Source organism: Scatophagus argus, chromosome 6 (genome assembly GCF_020382885.2).
Source record: "Scatophagus argus isolate fScaArg1 chromosome 6, fScaArg1.pri, whole genome shotgun sequence".
Lineage (NCBI taxonomy): Eukaryota > Metazoa > Chordata > Actinopteri > Scatophagidae > Scatophagus > Scatophagus argus.
The window spans coordinates 12,717,477-12,739,938 of NC_058498.1; the positions used below are offsets into that span (position 1 = coordinate 12,717,477).

Genomic DNA, 22,462 nt, shown 5'->3' on the forward strand with positions numbered 1-22,462 from the left:
AAAAACTCAAACTTCATTTTGGGTTTGTTCGCTTCAGTCGCTTCCAAATGGGCATGTTATGCATGAACCACAGATAGAAGCCACAGTGGTTTAACTGCTTGAAGAAGAGTATTGAATATGTTCTTAATTTTTGGTAAAAACAAAAAATAGTTCCAGGAAGCAGGTTGGCAAAATTCCCTCGTCAGTTACATAACTACTGTTGAAGAGAGTCTCTGCAAACCAAAAGAACTAAAGCAATAAATCTAACAAAGGCCTCTCCACACATATGACCCATCTGCCACTGTTTTCACGCTCCTGTTTCCCACCTGCCCGACACTCAAGACCTGGACCACTCTAACGAGTACACAGGTGAAGTGACTGGCGCCGGTAGCACCTGGCAGTGGGATGGCAGCAGGTGGCACAGATTGCACAGATGTCATTGGTTCCAACACATGGATGCCACATGGACTGGAAGAGCACATTAAGAAATGGAGGATGGGAGGAATGAGGTGTGTAGCTTGGAAAAAATGAAGTGAGGAGAGGAATGAAGACATGGAGTGGACAAATATGGTAGCAGAACTGATAAGAGAAGCACTTTCATGTTCTTGTTGTTGTTTTCAACTTTTGCTAATTCACAGGTTCAAAATGCAGATGTGAGTACATGTTGGAGGAATCCTGAGTTCTGATGGATCTGTATTGGCTGCACTGTGTTTAACCACTAGACCGGGAACCAGTAGAGACCTGTCTGGAACTCATCTGGATCCAAGCTGATTTCACATGCTTTTGTCATTTGTGTGTGTGTGTGAGCAACAACACAGCTAAAGAACTTTTGCTGTTTTTGCATTAGGCCTTAATGAAAGAGTCTGAGCAAAGTTGGTCCTTTAATGGAGGAACTCTGAAGGAGGCAGCAGAGGAGGGAGTGATCAAAGAATCTGCTGTCAAAAACAAAATGGCTAAGAAGAGAAAGGCATGAAGTCACATCTAGTGTGAGATACACTCCAGCGTTGAGCAATTCTTCCTTACAAGCTCTGTGTAACACATACAAAAAGGTTGGTTATTATTTATAATCAACAGATTTTGCAGAAATTTTACAAGCATATCATAGGAATGCAACATGTGGAGTGTGCGGTCAATTGTTTAAACAAAGACACAAGACCTTAAGTGTGCTGCCCATGTCATTCTTCTATGTAGTGCTATTAGAACTAACTTGAACAACGTATCAGCTAAAAAACAAATACATACAATACATAGTTTTTCAGCATTCCAATTATAACAAACTGTCATGTCTGTCCTTTGTAATGCATGATGTTTATTGCATGCATGCTTCTCTCTCTCTCTCTCTCTCTTACTATCAGCAGAATAGTTCTCCCTTGTGAGCCGGGTCCTGCTCAAGGTTTCTTCCTGTTAAAAGGGAGTTTTTCCTTGCCACTGTTTGCTTGCTCGCAGGTTCAGGCTCTGGGTTAGGGTTAGTAAAGCACCCAGAGACAATTTTTGATTGTAAAAGGTGATATATAATTAAAATTGAATTGAATTCTTAAGCAAAATAATGCAATAGGCTCATATAATTGTCAATTAATGGCACTCGTGCTAAATGTGCGTCTGGGAAGAACAAAAGGCAGGTCATCTATAGGCAATTTGTTTAATATCCTGCAAAATTTACCCGTGAGGGTTTTGTTTTTCATCAGGACATATTCCACTAAATTCAGCTGTTTTGATGACAACTTGCAGTTGTGTTATGTATTATTTATTTATGTAGTATTGTGTTGAGGGCACCTTTGTGATTGGCTAGGCGCCCTGTGGGAGGCCGGAGTGGGTGGGGAGCTTTAAGAGCGTCTGCCTGCTTGCAGTCCCCCATCAAAGCGACGCTCAGCAGCAGCAGCAGCAGGAGGAGGAGGAGGAGGAGGAGAAACGAGCGCATCACAAAGTTTGATCAGCTGCAGCGGACACACGAAGCGGACACCTTACCGGGTTTGTGCAATATTTTGGATAATTTTTTACAATGCCTGTGTTTTGTAAAAAAAAAAAAAAAATAGAAGAATAAAGGAAAGAAGAAAAAAAGAAAAAAATCAGCACAATAAAAACAAGATAAATCAACATACGGATACGGATTTACAGGAGATTTCCATGCGAAATGCTGGAGAGAATGACTTGCATGTATTATATAGCGCTGTTAAAGATACCGTATCGTAAGTTTACAGCTTCGTCGCCGGTGTTGTTCGTGTCAAACTTTCTTGTCTTCTCGCTACTGACGCAGTAACGTTGCTCTCTTGGCAGTCGAGTCTATAGTGTCAGTTTAACTTTAATGCTAAACAACACCAGCTGACCACAGGAGTCCTGCTGCCAAAGAGCAGAAGCAGCAGCAGCAGTGGATGCCTGTTTATTGGTTAGGATATAATCAGGAGCGATTGAGATGTGGGGACTTGGCAAACTCGAGTCCATAAAAATGGCATAACACCTTTATTTATTCATGTGTGTATGTCTGTATGTATTTTCACCAGGATATGGAAAAAGAGGCATTTATTTTCCTTATGCACATGTTGTAGCCTATCTATAATGATGATTACTTGTCTTGATTTAAGGAGGTAATATCAGAAATAGACGTGACTGCTGGGAGTCCTTTTATCAAACCTGCTTACTTTGATTTATCTGAAACCACGAAACCACCGGGTTACTACATCATGGACCAATGTGCCATGAAATTACTATGACAATGCTTGTGTGGCAAGACAGAACTCCTTCTCCCCTTTTAGCCCAGAGCAAGGCACCTTCAGGAAGATAGGGTGTATGAACCCCCCCCCACACACACACACAGGTCAGTACAGCACAGATGCATACATCCTAAACAGCTAGCAGCAGTATGCAAGTGAATTTAATTTAGAGACTGTCACTCAGAGTAAAAATCAAATTTTCCCACATAACCTATTTTGAATTTGCTCTTTCAGGTTTGCAATTGATGTTGATAGGAAAAACTCTATAAGGACTATGTTATCAGTGCATTACATTCCATCTCTGATCGACTCCTGTCAGTTATTGTAATTTGATCCGGTTCCTGGCCATGGAGGTGTGGGCTTTCACCCATCCGCCACCTTATCATTTACCCACTGGGACTCTGAAATCTGTGCCAGGCGTTGGATGCAGCCTTCCTGGCTTCTTCCATCTGCATAGTCTCACATTACAGTGACAACTGCTGAATAATTGATCGCATCATGTTAAGAGTAATGAGTAATCTGAGTTTTTGGTATCTGGAATCTGATGGAGGTCGTTGAGCAGTGGACAGAGGTCCTATGCTGTTCTTAGACCCAGTTTGAGTTTTCAGATTAAAATGTAAAGGATATCCCAAGTGATGCAGCTTAAATGGAAGAGAACATGAATGCTCACCCAGGTATGTACAGTATGCTGTTGAAGGCTAAATTTCAATAGGGCTAAGTAATTGTACACTGTGTTCTCATTTTTATTAAAACAACACTGCAAAAGACAGACTTCAATAGGGTGTTTGATAAAGGTTGTCTGCTGAAATGTTGGTGTCTTACTGTAATTCCCCATAAAAATCAGTGGCCACTCATCACAAGTGTGTGGTCTGCATTGTTAACCCACAAAACTTTATTCTTAAGTCCCAAAGTTCCCAAACATACCAAATTTGTCAATATGAATTTTGGTGAAAGGAGATGACACAAAGTGAGACATTAGATGATTCCCAGTTAGGGGAATGGCCTTCAGTTGGAATGTAAGCATCTACATCTTGAGAGAGGAGCTGAAACATCTTTTATATGTGATACTGTCACACAGAAGTAAAACAAAAGAGGTAAACCGTGTGGTAAAGGGGTTAAAAACATGAAAATGAGTGCGCTCACTCTGTGGTTACTTTACTTCATTGACCACTCTCAGTTTACCACTTGTGATATATACACAACATGCCACAGTAACGTTGATCGGCAGGAAGTTGTCAGTGTCATCATGTAATGACCTGTAATGAGAGGAGAGATGGAAAAGAAAGAGAAAACCCGAGTGGGTTTACCCACAAAGCCCTCCTAACACTGCTGTCAGGATATACAGTATTACACAGAGCACATTAGTGAATCAGGTTCTCCACCACACAGCTGTCTCACGGTGTCACTGCCAATCTCTGTTATTAGTTTTGATATCTTATATCATTTATTTGCTTACTGCTCTACTGCATTGTTCAGGCCTCATTTGAAAGCAGTTTGATAGCAGAGGTAAAGTCACTAAAGTGTCTTTGCTGTATCATTCTGAGAGCCATAATTTAAATTTCATGCCGCACTGTTCTGAAATGACTTTTTCCACACTGAAACATAAAGCAATGAAATCACCTGCACATTTTGTGGCACTTCACTGTATTGCTCCTGAAATAATAGGAATGTCATACTGAGCGTGATTCAATTTGGCTGTATGTAATGCGGCAACATAGCACCTACAGGGTCATAAACATCCTATTTGCCGTCTCTGTAAAGAGCCACCTCAAGCTCACTGGCGGTAAGGTGGAGCTGCTTTTGTGAAAAATGATTAGTGTCCAGCACAGAGGGGGGCGTAACAGAGTCAACTGGGGTCTTCAACCTTGGCAAGTGAGAGTGACGCAATCCCTCAAGATGTAGTGGGTTTGATTTCCATAAAATATTCATCAACCCCATAATCTATGGTCATCTGATAATTGACACAAGGCAGAGGATTTATTGTCCCTGCTCCATCTCAACTCAGAGCCCCCTGGACCCCAGGCCAGCTAGTTTATTAACACAACTGGAAACACTAGAAGAGAGCCAACTCTCTTATTGGTAAGAAATCTGCTGATGGACCGTGAACTAATGTGTTCAGATAAGCTCTTCTTTCTTCTGCTCTAGATGTGTTTGGCCTTTCCTTTTTTGGTCAGCAAGGCTTTAAAATCCCTCCACTCCTCCTCTCCCTCTCTCGCTCTGTCTCTTCCTCCCCACCTTGAGCTCAGTAATCAAATCAGCTGAACAGACTACCTTCACTTCAGCAAGGTGATATGTCCATGTCTTTGTGATGACTTTTCTTCTGTGTTTAATCCGTGCTTAACAGTCCAACTGGTGGCTTCAATTGTCAGTGGGGATCAGAGCACTGAGCAGCACCATGCTGAGCAAAGTTATTCCAGCTTCACTGTTTGAATCAGCACTTTGTCAATGTTGAGTATTAAAGCTTCTATTTTTGTTAAAAGGTGGACCAGATTGGCCGGACATTGCACCCTGATATTGTGCCTTCACATTCATGGGTGTGGGCCATCTGTGCTTTTGCATCGCTGACTGAAAAGTATTGTTTTACATCCTAGCTGGGTTGCTCTGACGTCTCGGGTCATTTCCTTTTGCCGTCTACAACAAAGTTTTTTGCCGTTTTTTTTCTTCTTTTTCTTAATGCTGACTCCAAACCCTGCCACCTTGGTCTTGAGCAAGTGTTGTGTGGGCAGGGCATGTAATATATATGGCCTTCATCGTGGCTGGCACAGGCTCTGCTCTGTCCCTGTGGACTTGACAGAATGGCTGCCTGATGGAAGAAAAGTGCTGTCCTCTGACTTTAAGAGTGCTGACATCTCCATATTGCCCCAGACTCACACCCCTCCCACCGCCATCCTCCCAGAATCTCTTTTTTCTCCTGCTTTTATCTCCATATGTATCAGATTGATGCCATCTGACCCTCTGCGCTCCCTGGGTAGCCGCAGACCTCTGCTCTTGTCTGAATGCAGACGTGAATCATAGGGATTACCATTCTGTTCTTCACCTTTCTCTCGCTCGGTCGCCGCCTCCCGCCTGCCTTCTCTTACCTCATCTTTCATGTGACGTCCTCTCACCTCACCGCCAGGTCTTTCCCAGTGGTGTGTTGCACTGTTAGCATCAGGGGGTCTTTCCAAGCAGAATTATAGGGTTAGATTGGCCATGTCAGCTGATCTCATGCTCACTTACACTCTCATTCTGTCCTGTTGCTTTTTTCTGAATTAATCATTTAGATAAAACCTCACCTTCACTTTCCAACTCAGTAATCAGTAATCATCACCACCCGCCCACCCATTGTGGACTTGCTGCCACTTGCGGACCTCATCGTTTTGTGAATATTTCATACCTGTGATTTATGAATTAAATGTAGGATGTAGGATGGATATGATTGGGCTGACATTTATTCACCATGACTAGTGGGACAGAGGGGATTTTTGGAGAAAGAAGAAGTGTGTGGGCATGGGGTGATGGTGCAGGTGAGAAAGATAGTTTCTTTTGCTGCCTGTCAGCATGCCAGCATGAGTGAGTTAAATGGCTGGAAGCGACAAATATGTTTCAGGACTCTGCTGCCTTTGAGTCATCGCCTGAGGTGGAAAAACAAAAAAAAAAAAATCCATTTAGAGCTTACAGAGTTACAATTGGATGAAATAAAATTCATAAATATATTTATGACTATATGACTATGACTATAGCATTTAGTCTTTTTTTTATTATGTTTTTATTACCCTTATTATTTTTTCTGTGACATGCCCACTTTATTAAACAGGGTGCAGCAAAACCACTGAATGTTTCAGATAGATTTCAAATAAAGCTCTTCTGAGCTTGCAAAACGATGCCCAGGAATAATTTCAAACCTGAGGTTGTTATGTCTCTTTTTACGAGGTGAATCAGATTAGTTTTTGGTTAGTCGCGTTGTGTGATATGTTGTCAAATTAATGAAGATGTTGAAGATGTTTATTTGCCTGTGTTTTGTGTATTTGCATGTGTGTTCTTAAGCTGCAGTGCTTTACGCGCTCTCGTCTACCATATGTTCCTCATTTTTGTCAGACACATCAGAGAATGTAGTTCAGGACATTTAGAGTAGATTCACACTTTATCACAGATTATCATTGCCAAATATAAAGCTAAGTAGGCTGTATATAAAGTGCAAAGCTGTGTATGTGTACACTTGTGCTGCACGTAAACCATCTGATGTGTGTATATAAAGCAACTTATTACATTACTGTACAGTATTTATTCCAACACTCATTGCATTATTTGTATGATTGTTGTAGTTTGAGTGTACAGACACACACACACACACACACACATATATATACAGTGTGTGTTTTTCATTGTTGTTCTGAAGCATCAGTGAAATTAAATGGCAAAATTCATCATCAGGGTTCATCAGAGAAACAAAACACAAAACATAGATGAGGGCACAGCACTTTATGAATCAGATGACTGCTCCAATCAGGACATTCCTTCATACGCACAGACGACCAGTGACAGGATGTGTGATGGGTGTTCTGTTTGGCAGCTAATTAGTTTTCAGTGTCCATATAGTTTATTATCCTGCTTCTCACCCCGTATTCTCTATAAATTGATATAGCCCTGATCTGCAGCAGGACTTCCAGCATCCAGTGCTGTTCCCCCTCAGAGATACAGAATTGACTCCCTCAGAGCTTTCCCCTGGTGGCAGTGAGACACACTGATGCTTCAGGCTGTCAGCGAGAGTGACACAAACAACCAAGAGAGAAGACGGGCCAGGATTGAGACTAAATAGAAAGAAGGCCCTTCCTCCTCCTCCTCCTCCTCCTCCTCCTCGTCCTCCTCCCCCCCAATGTCTGATCCTGCTTGTTGTTTTGGGAGAAACGTGCAGTCCACTGTGCAGCAGACGACCCTATCAGAGGAGACTTTCTGCTTAGCAGCTGTATCTAAATCAGGCCTCATTGTGTTTAGGTAAAACAGAAAGCTCGTCCTGTTCAAAATGAATGGTGATATAGAATCTTGAATATTTTGAATATTGACTCAGAGGTCACCTTGAAAACCCTAAATATGCTGATAGAGAAAATAGACTGCGTGTTCATCTGCACTGGTGATAAAATGATAGATTGTAGGCAGCTTGGAAGATGGAATTGCTTAGCTGCATTGAGAATCACAAAGGAATTGTCCCCTTCCCCTCCCCTTCAACATCTGTGTACAACTCCATTTGTCTTTCTCTCTATATCTCCATCCCTTGTTCATTCCACCTGGCTCACAAATATAAGTTTTTCTGTGAAGTGATGTGAACAGTTTTCTGCAATTGTGGACCACTCTTTCCTTTACAAACACCCGGCACTAAGATCCATACTTCAAACTGATGAGGAGTGAGCGGTGGGAAAGCACACTCGTTTACGACATTGGACAGGTTCTCGAGGAATACATCAATATGAAGTGTATTACCCTCTAAGTTGTGTCGCTGTTCCTTTTTTTTGTTTTAAAAGGTCAGCAGTCTTGTGTGCTTTCCACTTGCACAGCTCTGCACTTCTCATTTGCATGTACAGTCAGTAAAAGAACAGGGCGCGCTCTCCCTCAGTGTGTCTTTATATCGGCCTCTCATACACAATTACACACCTTTTTTGTACATAAGGAAATGTGTGCGGAGAGCCCGATGCCTGGTGTTTGAACAGCAGAATATTTAATTACTCAACTTTATCACCATTAGTGTTGCAACTGAGTGTCTGCCAGCCTAATTATGACTCGGGCTATCTGAGTCGCTGGCTGAGCTGCAAGCCAAGTGTAAAGAAAAATGACTCCACAGACACTTTGTCTCTCTCAGGTGCTAAAAATAAAAATACAGAGAAGACAGTCATGTTTCGGTCTGGGAATTTGACTGTGTATGTGCACAAACGTGTGTGAATCTCTTCCTTTAGAAGATTTTTTTTAAAGAAATGGTTAAGATACATGTGTTAGAAGTTGGTATTTGGAGATTGTTGTTGCACACACCTCAAGGTCACCTGGTCCCCGTCGTCCTCATTAGCCACAGACACACCTCCCAGAGGTGACGAATGAGCTCAAATGCCCACGAATCACAGCAAAAAGAAAATCAAATATGTCAATAAGTTTAAAAGATGGATGGTATTGATATGCAGTATACAATATCTTCACTGTGGCCCTCCTCCATTTGGCAGCATGTGTGTGTGTGTGTGTGTGTGTGTCCAGTTTATGTGTTCCTCTGAATGATGTATGTTTGCTCTGCAAACCGTTACTGAAGGAGGATACCCACCTGAGTTTGTGGATCCCATGCAGCTCCCCTTTGCCTTTTCTTCAGGTCCAATTTATCTTTATAAGCATCAAATTGGAAAGGGTTAATTCAATTCCCAGCAAGCTGTGGCCGGGACTGGGGACATTTACCGTCTCTCCCTCTTTCTTGCTCTCTGTGCTTCTCCCTTTCTCGTTGTTTCTAAAGTCTAATTACTTTTAGAGAGTGCCTTTACTCAGACTATAAATAATGACAAATCAAGGCTGTCTCTGTGAGCCTCTTGGAGGCTGGCTTGGTTGGTTCTCTGTGTGCTTTCTGGGGGAGGACAGAGGTGCTCTGTGGTTTTCCTCTTGAAAAGAACACAATTTTCCTTGTTTTGATGTGAAATTTGTGCGACTCTGGGTATTTGTGTGGGTGCAGGAAAGATGAGAGACAGAACAGACACCAACAAGAGCCAGCAAATAAATGTGGTAAGGTCACTTGGGGGAATAAAAAAACAGTGTGATATTTATTGTGAAAATGTCCCCAAAACTGTTGTGCATTTATAATTTCCCACACAATCATAACTCAAGACAACTATATATATATATATATATATATATATATATATATATATATATATATATATAGAGAGAGAGAGAGAGAGAGAGAGAGAGAGAGATTATAATTACATTAGTTAGATCAGTACAGGAAACTTTCTAAAGAATTTCAAGTTCTGTGAGCCTAAATACATAGACTTTACTTTGATTCAAAAGTCATCATTCAGGCCTTTGCATCTCAGTATCATTTACATTTACAGCTGTACAGCAAATGAACTTCATTGTAAAGTAAACGTGTGTGTGTGTGTGTGTGTGTGTGTGTGTGTGTGTGTGTGTGTGAGAGAGAGAGAGAGAGAGAGAGAGACAACGGGAAGCAGGCAGAAGAGGGGAAAGGTGACACCCTGGTCACCTGAGAGTTAACTGAATTATTTTCAGCTCCCTTCATTTCATTTACTCTGATGAGTTCTAAGGATCTGTGAGGAACAGATGAAAGTGGTGCCGTGTGCGCCTGTGTGTGTGTGTTTGTGTGTGTACAGTATGTTAAAATGTATGTCTGCATTTTTTTTCGGTGTCTACATTTGCAGTTTTTGTGTGTGTGTGTGTGTGTGTGTGTGTGTGCATGAGCGAGAGAGGTGTCTGTTTAAGGGCTTTTTGATGAGGACTGATGAGTGTCCGCTTCCCTTCATCTCATGGGTCTCACCAGTGCTTCAAGGAAGTGTCCTGGAGGAGAAATGGAGTGGTGAGAACTAATGTGAGTTGAGCGAGACAAGGCTGATGGACGAGTGTGTGTGTGTGTGTGTGGCTGATGGACGGTGATGGTGGGAGGGAGACTTAACGAGGAGGAAAATAAGCTGAGCAATCTCTGTCTGTCCTCCCCTCTACCTCCCAGTGACTTATTCACACACACACACACACACACACACACACACACACCTTGGAACCCCATGGCTGACCTATCTGACCACTGATCCTATAAAGGCTTTTTGCACTACAGTATCTTTGCCATTTTAGGTTTCTTTCTATCAGCTGTTCTGTATACAATATGTTTTACACTCATCATGACTCCAGCTAAGTGCTTAAATAAATCAACATGCATATTCGTAGAAGTAATGATATAGCTTTTATTGTATGATATGATAAATTTCACGATAGAGAACAGATGCTTTCCCCGTCTCTCTTATCATTAGATTCATTCCCTCTCTCCTCCTCAGTCTATTTATCATCCTCTCTCTCTCTCTCTCAGTGACGAGTTAGTGAGAGATAATGGAGAAACGAATAATTACAGGGTGGATAGGATCAGATGAGGTGGTGATGCTTGTGCCTTTTAGTTTGTACCTTCCACATTTAAAATGGAAATTAACCCTGTGGACAAGTTTCGTCTGCAGTGTTCTTTTTTTTTTTTTTTTTTTTGTATCAAGTACTGTATATTTGGTCACATTGTTAGACTTTTTCACATATTTTTTTGATCAGCTCGTATAACTTCTGTTCATTTTAAAGTCCCTGTACACACGTATGGTTCTGCTGGTATTGACTGACTTTTCCACTGATCGGTTTTACAAACGTCTGGCTAATCTAACACCATGAAAGCTTAGCAGTTGGCAGAACATTCTTAATGCCACTGGCAACTTTACAAGGAACAGCCTGAAAGAACAGTGTTAGAGTAACAGCATTATCCCTAATAGCCTTAAGAAAATGAAACAAGTTGTCATCGTATGGTTTCAGAACTTTCAATATAAAAGTTTGACAATAGTTGGAAAGCATTTCTGACCTGAGCTGCTGATGTGTGACAGTGTCCATCGTAATAACGTCCTTGAGAACAAGGAGTTCTGCAGCAGGCTGAGACACACACACACACACACACACACACACACACCACAAGCCTGTTTGTACACACACAGAGGTGCACATTCATTCACAGTGTGAATGCCACCTCCCAGGTGTGTAATCTTGCTGGCAGCCTGGTGCACCAACTGTCCTGGAGACACTGGCTGATGAAGTAGCAGATAGAAAACCTTTGAACTGAAAGTGACAGAGAGAGAAAGAGAGAGACAGGCAGACAGACAGACAGAGAGACAGACAGACAGACAGAGGAAAAGGCATTTTGCCATAGTCATGCAGAGGAAAGTCAGTCCAGCAAACCTCTCATCACTCCTCTGTACTACTGCCCGTTCACCACAGGACCGTCTGCTCCTTTCATCCATCTTTACCTCCTTTATCAATCTCATTAATTTGTTTTTCATCTTCCCCTGTCCTCTGTCCATCCTACATTTCTATTTTTATCTGGATACACTGAGTCACTTATGTGTCTTTCTTTTTATCTCTCATTGCACTGCGATGCTGCCTCCATAGGGACAATAAGTAAATCACTTGAAATTTATCTTAAATTTAAGTGGAATTTCAAATATAATTGCTGTGCGTCTGTCCATTTCTGCCTATCAGTGAATGGTGTAATATACAGGACTTCCTGTCTGTGAACACACCACTGACTTGGGGAGGTGTGGAGTTGGCTGCTGCCCAGCGATCGAGAGAGAGAGAGAGAGAGAGAGCAGTGGTGGTGGTCAAGGGAGCTAGACAGTGAATGAAGAGTGAATCAGAAAAATAAAATGTTATTTTCTGGATGGTGTTTTCAAAGGCTGATGCCCAGAAATGTTCCAACCTCTGAATTACATTGTTGTATCTTGTTTTTAGGGAAATACAGCATACCTTTAATATAGCTTTAATATAATTTAAGATTTAAAAACTCTTTAATGTCTATTATTTGTGTCTCTTTCTGTGTAAAACTGTCTCCCTGTGCGTCCTCTTCACTTTCTTGTCTTTGTCTATTGTAAGCAGCCCCCCCCCCAACGCTCTCTCAGTATCACGTTTGTCTGAGCAAATAGCCCAGTCACCACTCTATTCGGGCGGGTGAGCAGGTAAAAATGGTATGCATATCACGTTTCCACAACGATTTGAAAACTGGTCCACCACAGGAGATGTGATTTTAGATTATTAATGAGGTTCCACAACACTTTGTCTTTCCTTCCATCATGTGAGCGAATGAATGAAGGGGGTCAACAAGTGAACAAATGGCCCGTTGTAACACTGCACTGACAAATGAGGGTGATGTAATGTGTTATCAGTGTTTATAATCATGCATTCATTATTGCTAATGTGGCCATAATGACACCATAATTAGCCTGCTAATTGAGTGTCATTACAGGGTATGCTGTTGCTGTGTTCTGCCCTCAGATGCCTAATGTCATTGTCATTGTTACCCATTGAGCTAAGGGTGGTAATAATCACATTGTAAGATGAAATGATTAAGGAACAACTTAATTTGCACCTTATGGTCCACATTATGGTTAATCTTAATGGAAAAGTTGGACAAGGTTTTATTGTGCAGATTAAAAGACCTCAGTAGAGCTTTATTAGTGACATTTTTGGACAATAATCTCAGTGTTTTTCTAACCAGATGCCTTGTTCTTTCAGGGGGTGAGTTCAAAGGAGCTGCAGTTGCGCGCTGGTTGCTTGGCTGAACCAGGAACATCCGATGACACCACGTCTGGTAACCATCCCGTGTCTGCTGAAGACTGTTGGAACAGCCCCATAAAAAGAATCTGCATTCACTAGACCGGATCAGGCCACTTTATATTTATAGCAATTTAACAAACACAAATTCACCTTCTCAGAACCTTCAGACTCATTTTCTACCTCTTGTTGTTGCTCTGCTTGTCAAGAGAGGCAGGTTTTGAAGAGACCACCCCAACTTATTTGAGCGCTTGACAGCTCTGACCCAATTATCACGCTCCTGTAAGCAAAAGGGAATACTTTGCATTTAGCAGGCGCCATCGGCCCTGTTTTATATTCAAGGCCATTGATCCACTGACCTCCTGCTCCAATTAGCCACACGCGTGTACACACACAGACACACACCTGGTGTTGCTGGCCTCTGCAGATGCTTCAGATGGTCTTGTGTGTTTGTAACACCTGGGTCTGGCTCACACACTTAAACAGCTATATCCATTTGGGTGTCAGAAGTCCATCTGCACACTATTAACTCCCATCGAGAACACTGACCTTGACTGCGATCAGACGCATGTCTGTGGGTTTGCATGAGCAGGAGGCCGTGTAACATCCTGTCTGCTCTGATTGAGAGCGAGAATGAGAGCTGATGTGGCAGAGTGGCCCTGATAAATACTCTAAAAACATTACCGCCTGAGGGACGGCCACTCAAATAAGAAAGCCATAGAGCTTCATTACACTGTTTAGTCAGTTCCTCAAAATGTGTGACACTAAAAAAATAGTCCATATTAATTGAAAAGTGTGTGTGTATGTGTCTGTCACGTTGTCAGAGCAGATTAGGACTAGGCCTTTCTGGGTCATGTCTCTTTGATGGGGCTATATTTGACTAAATAACCTGTCCAGCAGAGGAATGATCTGAATGCACACATCGTGGACAAGTACGTGACTCTCTCTGGCCTACAGACTGCTCTGTGGTCTTTTTACTTGTTAACTGTCTGTTAACTTTTCTTGGGGCCACATACTTTTCAACTAACAGCAAGAGTTTCTAACATAAAACCAAAACAGTTTGGCCTGTCCTGCTGCATCACAACACCTCATGAGCACCTTCCCTTCCTTCTCTGCACTTCCTCCCAGTACACCAACCATCCAGTCAGTGTGTAAGCCCTGCCTTCGGGCCCCGTGGAGGATGAACGATGTGCCCACACTTGACTACGAGTTGCTGCTGTCACCGGCCAGCTCCTCGCTCCCTGGCAGCCATGGCGGTGGCAGCAGCAGCCCCCCTCTGGCCTTGGTTGGCGTGGACAATGAGCAGCGCACCGCCTTGGCCTTCGTAGGCCTCCTCATGCTCTTCCTGGTCTTCCTGCTGGTCAGGTGTTTCAGGATTCTGCTTGACCCCTACAGCCGCATGCCTGCATCATCCTGGACTGACCACAAGGAGGGGCTAGAGAGGGGCCAGTTTGATTATGCACTGGTGTAGGGTGTGTGTCTAAAGATTGGATAGAAATGGAGATATTTCATTGCACATAGACACAGTGTTTAAGAGCATTGACTAATTTAGACGTGGAAATGGAGTATACCAATGAATAATGTGAATGCACTCTGAGGGGAGGTTTATCTAATGTTGGAGTATCCTTGGTGTATGTCACTGTATTGCTGCCTGTGTAGTGGTGTAAATATGAGCCTGCAGATTGCCATGTGATCACAACAAGTTCAACAACAAGCAGGCAGACATGTGGAATCCCTGTGAGACAAACACTCACTCAGACCCAAATGCTGGACCACGAATGACAGAAATAATGAGCTGCACAGCTGCCTTAACCTGACCTACCGTACTAGTCAAACATACTACCACATAAAATCACCTTAGGGCTAGGTTTTCCAAACTCCAGAGCTTCTCAGTATTAAGACACAATATGATTTTCTGGAAAGACCACATGCACTCACCACATAGTGTGTAGTTAAGTGAAGGAGGTCACACTCAAGCAGATGCCCCTTTAATGAACCAGTGTCTGTTGTAATGCATCCAGGTGTTAAGTGCTGACCAAGGAGCACAAATCTCCACATTTGCGTTGATCCTCGAGCAGCACTGCGGTTTCAGATGCTTTTTAAGGCAGGTAGTTTGTGTCTCCATAAAATCTTGTCTGTGTATGTTTTGTGTGTCGATAACAAAGAAGCCATATTGAAACTATATAATCTCTTATTACTGCAAGTAGAGTTTATGTTCACTGGTTGTGCGCTTTGCTTTAGTCAGCCTTCCGAGTGTGGTGATGAAGCAAACAGCAACCTTTAGGCAAAAGAAAGCTTTATTTTTCTATTCCTGACTCAAGTTTGGGAGTCTCCTTTTTGCTATCTTTCTGTCCTCTTCCTCTTATTGTATCAATCTTTAGACTGTGGATTTTTGGGGTAGTCATGCAGCCACGTCTTAGAAGGCAAAGCAGGTAGCTTTGTTTTTTTGTGTGTTTTTAATTACATATTTTTCTGACTATCTGCTTTGTTTTTGATACAATGGGTTGATTCAGTGAAAATAAAAAGGGATTTTCTTTTTTTTCAGTCCACCGATAGCTGGACTGCTTGGAAAGTCCACATTGTTCAATGTTGGAAATTAAATAAATTGATTACTATTTATCTGTCACCATGTGTTACTTTTGTTAGCACACACATTTGCACACACGCATAAGAGAAAATAAAATCTAAGGACACAAGACTTAAAAATACAACCCACAATACTTTATTGCCATTAATGTCACTGGACAAAAGTGTACAATATTATGTTAATCACTCTAATTTTACAGACTACCATTTGGCGTCATAAATCTTTGGTTTTTGTCTTTGCATAAAGATGATGATGATGATTCAGGATATCACAAGATGTTCCATGAGGGCTGGTTGATTTATTGATCCTCAAGTTAGATGTGGCGTGACTGTATGATTGTCATTTCAGCTTTCAGCTGGACAACAAATGTCAGGCTTATGGTGAACATTCGAACAATTGAAACAGGCTCCTTAACTTCTAACTTAAAAAGCACATATTTCAGTGCAAGCAGATGATGATGATGATGATGACAGTATTGTTTCAAGTTTGACTCTGAAGCTGAGATACAGTAAGCACACGCAACATTCTGCCTTTTTTTTTAAAACATAGTGACAAATTAAAGAAAAAAATACAAACTGAAAATAAAGATACAAAGATTCCCAGGTTAGACAAATGGTTATGTATTATAAACATGAACTGTTAAGAAAAAAAGATTATCATTCAGCACCATAGATCCTAGCTGGAGATGGTCAAGTTTGCATTGATCCTTATGGCATAGTACAAACAGTGTAAGCTTGTAGATGATGGGAATGTTAATTATCTTCAAGTCTGATTATTTTGATTTCTTTTCCCTAATGGCTGATTTGACTGGGGACAGTGGCTTCAAACAATACAGTCAGAGATCGGCAAGTGCATTGCTGCATTTGCTTTTTTGGGGAGGGGTTTGCTTCTTTTTGACAATACAAAGTCAACAGCACTACAGGCCTTCGGACTTGGGTTTACTGTTTTGGCAGCCTTGACATAAAAAAAAAAAACAAAACAAAACAAAAAAACATCTACATTTCACTTAAAAATATACAATTTAATTTTCAAGAAGCAAGTTTGATAATGGTTTTTCAGCATTGAGACAATACAAAATACAGACATACACATCAACAATAAATCCTAGCAAAAAGAAAAAAAGTCACTTCTGCAATCCAGATTCAAGACTGCACTTCCTTTGTACAGCGAAAGAGATGGTATTATCTAGCACCTTTTTCCTCTTTGAGAGAAAAAAATCATGAGAAATGAAAGATGACCTGACAGATATTTTTTTTTTTGTGAGGTTTCGTGTTCACCTGTGCGTGCCCTTACACTGTAAAGCACTACTTTTAGTTACAGCTTTGGTAATATTAACATGTCATGTACCTTTAAGACTGTTACTGTACTCACCTGTGTGTCTCTTTGTGCTGTAAATGAGGCTCAGACCTCAGACATCAAGCTCACGGTCAAGTCAAAGAAGTCAGGTAAAGTCAGCTTATGGCCAAGTTCAGCCTCCCGGCACCGGCTGTCAGCTGCGGCTCTATTCTCCTAAAGCAAGCATGTTTAGGAGTAAAAAGGCAGAAGCAGGAAAAACTACAAGCCTTTGACTGCTGACAAGGGAGACAGACTTTGGACTTAATAAAAAAGCTGGCTCTCAGGTTCAGAATCAGTGCACCTGAAGTCTCCCTACAAGGATAAATACAAACATGACCTGATCTATCTTCTTTTAAGTCTACGAGCTACTAACTGGTGTATTCCCTGCTCATGATGGATGCCGAGCGACACTAGCACCCTCTTTTGTTTTAAAGTCGGCATCACAGCATGGTGTCCATACTCGGTGAGAGGTACTGAGGTAACTAAACATGACAGCACACACACGCAAACACGCTAATCCCTGCTTGCCGCTGCCTGCAGACAGGACAAAAGTCAGTCACATCAAAGCAGAACACAGCTTGCTATTTTCTCATCTGAAAACTGGTTGGCATCCAGCTATAAAACAGACTGCGATGGATTTAAGAACCTGAAATGCTGTGTAATTGCTGCAGTCCTTCGTGTTAACGTTATTCAAACAGCACAAATACATTAAATGACACACTACAATACTGAGAGGGGCAGCCGCGATAAACCTTGTTCCCCAGTGTTGTGATTTTTTTTTTAACCAAGATCACAGAGAGGTGAGAAAGCCCTTGGACCACGATGATGGCACCCAACCCTATATATTTAGCTTTTTTATCACTTCTTCGTAACACTAAACAAAAACATATCACTTAAGATCCTGCACTGTGACTTAAATACTGACATAAATGTTGGGTAAAGACAGTTTTGGCCACTCTCAGCACTTCATTTCTAATAAGAAAACTCTTTTTTGCTTGTTTAAAAAAGTGCTTCATGGACTTGTGAGCCATCTGTCTGCTGGTTTGTCTTTATTAAGGGGCTATGGTCCAAGCACTCGGGCACCTCTCTGCCATCCCCTCCACTGGTTCTCTCAGTGGAGAATGAGTGCTGGGTCGGGTACAAATGGGGGGCACAAGAGGAAACATGAACTTACATAATAACATAAACAGTAACAAAGTGGTAGAGTTGGGCTGATTGACTCAGTCTTTCATAGCCCTTGATGACCCCCTGCTGGTGGTGATGGTCCTGCGGGGGGAGCTGGAGGGGAGGAGTTGTTAGACAAAAGGGCAGGTTAAAACTCAAAGGCTTTAGGAATCAGTCCCAGACAGGATTGAGAGCCCATTCTGAGCTCAGTGCAGGTGGATGTTGAGCTTGATGCGCAGGGCATCTCCTATTTCCCCTTGTAGGTAGTCACTCTCGTGCTGCTCCTCCAGCTGGTGTAGTCTGCGGGGTCCGAACAGCCGCAGGCTGGCGATCTCTAGCCGATAGGATCCTGGTGGAGGCGGCCTCTTGCCAAGCCGGAGCACACTCTTTCCATCGCGACGTTCCAGCAGGCGGAAGTGTTCTTTGGCGTTGCCATGTGTGATGGCATAGCGTACGTGGTTCTCCAGGGGCTGCAGGGCAGGCAGTAGCTCCAGCAGAGGCTCCTTGTTGAGCAGTGAGGACAGAGAGAGGTTCATGGGGATGGAGTCCTGGGTGTCCACGCTGGCCATACTCACTGCTGAATCCTGTAGTGAGGATGAGGACACAACAGATTTATTTTCTGACATCCAAGCAGACTGAATTTTAATTTTTTAGAAAACCAAAAATGACCAAGTCCTGTCCCCGAGCCTGACAAGTACTGATGAGCACCGAGAAGCAGTTTGTCACCACATGTACCTGGTTGATCTCATTTTCATCAGCATTGCGTTTGTGTCTTCCGTTCTTTCCTCCTCCGTTGATCTTACACTCATAGCAGGCCTCAGGAGACAGACTGTCATCCTCATCACCCTCCACAAACTGGCCTGGGAAACCTGAGCCTGTTATGCAGTGACTGGATGGAAAGAAGAAGAGGATTTAGAAAGAAATGTCTACAGACAGTTTTCACTTGGGAAATACCAGCTGCTGAAATCTTCTGTATTTGCTCACCCCTGTCCAGCTCTGTAGAAACCTCCAGGACAGCCACACAGGTAGCCTCCATCAGTGTTGGAGCAGCCGTAGATACAGGGGTTGCTGCCTGAACTACATTCATTCACATCTTGGCAGCCGCCAGCGCCCTGCTCATAGTCAAAACCAGAAGGACACACACACTTGAAGCTGCCCAGTGTGTTGTAGCAGGAGGCAGAGCCACACACTGATCCTGCCTGACACTCGTTTTCATCTGCAGAGAAAAGAGAAGGCGAGTGTGTTAGATGAGAGATGAGACAGTATGATGATGATGTTGATGGCCAATATCACCATAAGTCAATTATTTTAATAGTCATTTGCATTAAAATTTTAAAGAGAAACATGTTTTCAAATTCTTTTTCTTTTTCCTGTTATATTTTGTTATGGACAGAACTTCTTTTTACAAGTGCAACGACCTGTATGACTACTCATCAATCAAGAAAATAAATAGTAAAATTTTATGTTAAATTACTATAAATCAACATATTGTTTCAGTCTTGTAATAATCCTCTGGACATGACTTTATCTCTATACTACTGTGTGCTGTTAACTGATGTTTATCGCTGTCATAGACTCACCCACGCACTGGTTCCACTGGTAGTGCTGGACGTAGCCCTGTGGACAGCCACAGCGGTAACCTCCCAGCATGTTCTGACAGCCGTGCTGGCAGCGGTGGTTATTGCTGCACTCATCCACATCTGAGGAAAATAACAACTTAGCAATGGCACTTCGAGCACGTTAATCACAAATGTCTCAGCAGAACTCTTTCCACGTTTTTTGGGCATGAAAACACAAGAGACTTGTGTCTCTGAACTGCACATAACTAAATGTAAAAGTTACTGTGTCTGCTCACCTTCACACTCTATGCCTGTGCTGTCCAGAGAGAAGCCTTTAGAGCATTCACAGTTGAAGCTGCCAGGCGTGTTGACACAAGAGGCCCGGGAACCACACGCACTGCTCTGAGCAGCACACTCATTGTTGTCTGCGAAGAGAAACAGGCAATTTAGACTTTATTTGAATTAAATATGCACTTTTTGGTTCTTAATTTTTTTCAGTGCAAGGTAATGCAGATTGTCTCCTACTATGCACTCACCAATACAGGCAGTTTGGTGCTGTGTGAAGCCAGGGGGGCACTTGCAGGTGAAGCCACCAATGGTGTTGACGCACAGAAACTGGCAATTGTGCTGCTTAGTCGAACATTCATCCAGATCTTAGAGTGAAACAAGAGAGCGCATAACAGCAATCAAAACCAAATTACAAAGAAGCCTTCAAAGGCTTAAAGCTTGTTTATCAGAATAATCTGAGAGCAATATTTCATTTGTAACACAGAATAATAAGAAGAAACTGAACCCAGAACTGTTAGGCAACAATATTACGGATATGGTTAAAAAAAAAAATAATAATAAAAAAATTAAATAGCCTCTTGCAGTTTTTTTTCATGAAACTATGGAATAACCCACAAACAAACGGGAGTCCACCTACCTTTGCAAGTCTTTCCATCTGGCTGTAGGCTGTACCCTCTGGGGCAGGAGCACAGGTAGCTCCCCTCAGTGTTTTTACACAGGAAGTTACAGGGCTTCGGAGACAGAGCACACTCATCCATATCTGGAAGATGCAGACAGGAAAAATTAGGAATGCGTGCAGGGATTCTGCGGAAAATGTTTTCCGACCGATACCAGTGTTATAAATAAAATGCTGAAATAATGCAACGATATTTGATGTCTATAAAACAGGACAGAGATCAGCCATACCAACACAGGAGGTTGCAGTGAAGTCAGTTTTGTAGCCCACGTTACAGTGACAGCGGAAGGATCCGATGGTGTTGATGCACTGACCGTTACGACACAGATCTGGCAAAACCTGGCACTCATTGATGTCTGGAAGTACAAAGACATTTTAGAAAGGGATTAGACAAAGAGCTCCCCCACCTTAATAAAATCCTTTATGACATTGTGGGCTTAACTGCACCTCAACTTGTTTCCTTTCCAAATTAAAATTAAAATTCTCCTTATTTAGCTACTGTAATTAAATTAAATTAAATTAAAAGAAGAGAAATAAATACGCAGAGGTTGCTAGAGTTAATAATTTCACTCTGTGTTATTACTGAGCTACTCACCTCTTCCGTCTGTGGTGTAGCCAGGTCCGAGTGGGCACATCTTCTTGTACTGTACGGTGCCAGGCAGTGGGCAGAGCTCACACTGTGACCCCCAGCCTCGGCCTGTGTTACAGCAGCACTCAGACTTGGTCACGCTGGTCCTGCCGGTGGACGACTGCTGGCACATCGTCTGCAGAACCTCAGTGTAACAGTAGCCCTTTCGGTTGTCTGAAAGAAAAGATGATCGATAGGAGCAGGTTAGAGATGGAATAAAAAAAAGATGGAATTTTGTTTGTCAAAGCAGCATGCAATTCATGAGTTAGGTTTAAAACAACTGATCTTACCAATACATTCAGTTCCAGTGGAGCTTGGCTCGAAACCGTCATTGCACTCGCAGCGGTAGCTTCCCACTGTGTTGACACAGCGCCCGTTCTTACATATGCCAGGCTTGGCGCGACACTCATTCAGGTCTGCCAGTGTACAGAGCAAAGGATGAGAGGATGAAGAGAGTGAAGAGGCAGATACATCCAGTAACAGCTGCAGATACTGGGAGAAGGCTACAACATTTTTTACTCACCCATACATCCTTCTCCATCTGGTCTGCGCTGCATACCAGGAGGGCAGATACACATGAAAGTGCCAATCAGGTTCTTACAGGTCATACCCTTGGAGTCACAGTCATCCAGACCTTCCGAGCATTCGTCCTGGTCTGGTGGAGGACAATGAGAGACGGCAAATAGGTAAAACTACAACAGCCAGCTAAAATGAAAACTGCTGAGTTCTGTTTCAGTGGTGTCAAATAATCACAAGAAAAAGGAAGCAAACAGGACAGGAGATGACAGTAACACTTTCCAAACAGGAAATCTGTTGTGGCCGCTCACCTCTGCACATGCGTTGGTCATCTCGCAGCACATAGCCAGCAGGACACATACACTCATAGGAGCCAAAGGTGTTAACACACCGGAAGGCACACAGCAGAGGATTCTGGGTGCACTCGTTGATGTCTGGAATCAAGAAGAAAAACTTGCTAGTTAAAATACTTTTAGAGTATTTCAAATGAAGAGTTCATGTGGAAGTGTGTGTGTATGTATGCCTGACCTTCACAGGTCATCATTGGTCCAGGTTCAAAGCCTTCCTGGCATGAACACTCAAAGCCTCCCACCACATTGTTACAGGTTCCATTTCCACATGGGTTTCCTATGGAGCACTCGTCAGTGTCTGGAAAAGAGCAGGGATACAGGAAAATTAAAACCAATAAAACATTTATTTGGTACCTGAGATTTTAAAGGT

The 22,462-nt window shown here is 42.5% G+C and overlaps 2 protein-coding genes across 4 annotated transcripts in view; one reads left to right on the plus strand and one right to left on the minus strand.

Moving 5' to 3' along the window:
* Positions 1–1,786: 1,786 nt before the first annotated feature.
* LOC124061132 (cortexin-1-like) lies at positions 1,787–15,615 on the plus strand. Of its 2 annotated transcripts, XM_046392695.1 has the most exons (3): positions 1,787–1,947; positions 7,312–7,661; positions 12,951–15,615. In XM_046392695.1, the coding sequence occupies exon 3, from the start codon at positions 14,080–14,082 to the stop codon at positions 14,458–14,460; it is 381 nt and encodes a 126-aa protein (XP_046248651.1). In that variant the 5' UTR covers positions 1,787–1,947; positions 7,312–7,661; positions 12,951–14,079; the 3' UTR covers positions 14,461–15,615. The 2 variants fall into 2 exon arrangements, with proteins under 2 accessions (XP_046248651.1, XP_046248653.1); XM_046392697.1 differs by lacking the exon at positions 7,312–7,661.
* A 73-nt stretch (positions 15,616–15,688) lies between these two features.
* fbn2b (fibrillin 2b) overlaps positions 15,689–22,462 on the minus strand; it is a 59,147-nt gene continuing 52,373 nt past the window's right edge. For both annotated transcript variants that reach the window (XM_046391886.1, XM_046391885.1), the window contains 13 exons: positions 22,271–22,390; positions 22,054–22,176; positions 21,750–21,881; positions 21,517–21,642; positions 21,194–21,400; positions 20,829–20,954; positions 20,560–20,682; positions 20,171–20,287; positions 19,931–20,059; positions 19,656–19,775; positions 19,060–19,291; positions 18,811–18,964; positions 15,689–18,659 (listed from right to left, as the gene is read on the minus strand). In XM_046391886.1, coding sequence (XP_046247842.1) covers positions 18,282–18,659; positions 18,811–18,964; positions 19,060–19,291; positions 19,656–19,775; positions 19,931–20,059; positions 20,171–20,287; positions 20,560–20,682; positions 20,829–20,954; positions 21,194–21,400; positions 21,517–21,642; positions 21,750–21,881; positions 22,054–22,176; positions 22,271–22,390 — 2,087 coding nt within the window. In that variant the 3' untranslated portion in view covers positions 15,689–18,281. The remainder of the gene's footprint in view (positions 18,660–18,810; positions 18,965–19,059; positions 19,292–19,655; positions 19,776–19,930; positions 20,060–20,170; positions 20,288–20,559; positions 20,683–20,828; positions 20,955–21,193; positions 21,401–21,516; positions 21,643–21,749; positions 21,882–22,053; positions 22,177–22,270; positions 22,391–22,462) is intronic.

Excerpts from the sequence above, each read along its gene's own strand:
- LOC124061132 (XM_046392695.1), top strand. The coding sequence starts at position 14,080 with ATGAGCACCTTCCCTTCCTTCTCTGCACTTCCTCCCAGTACACCAACC.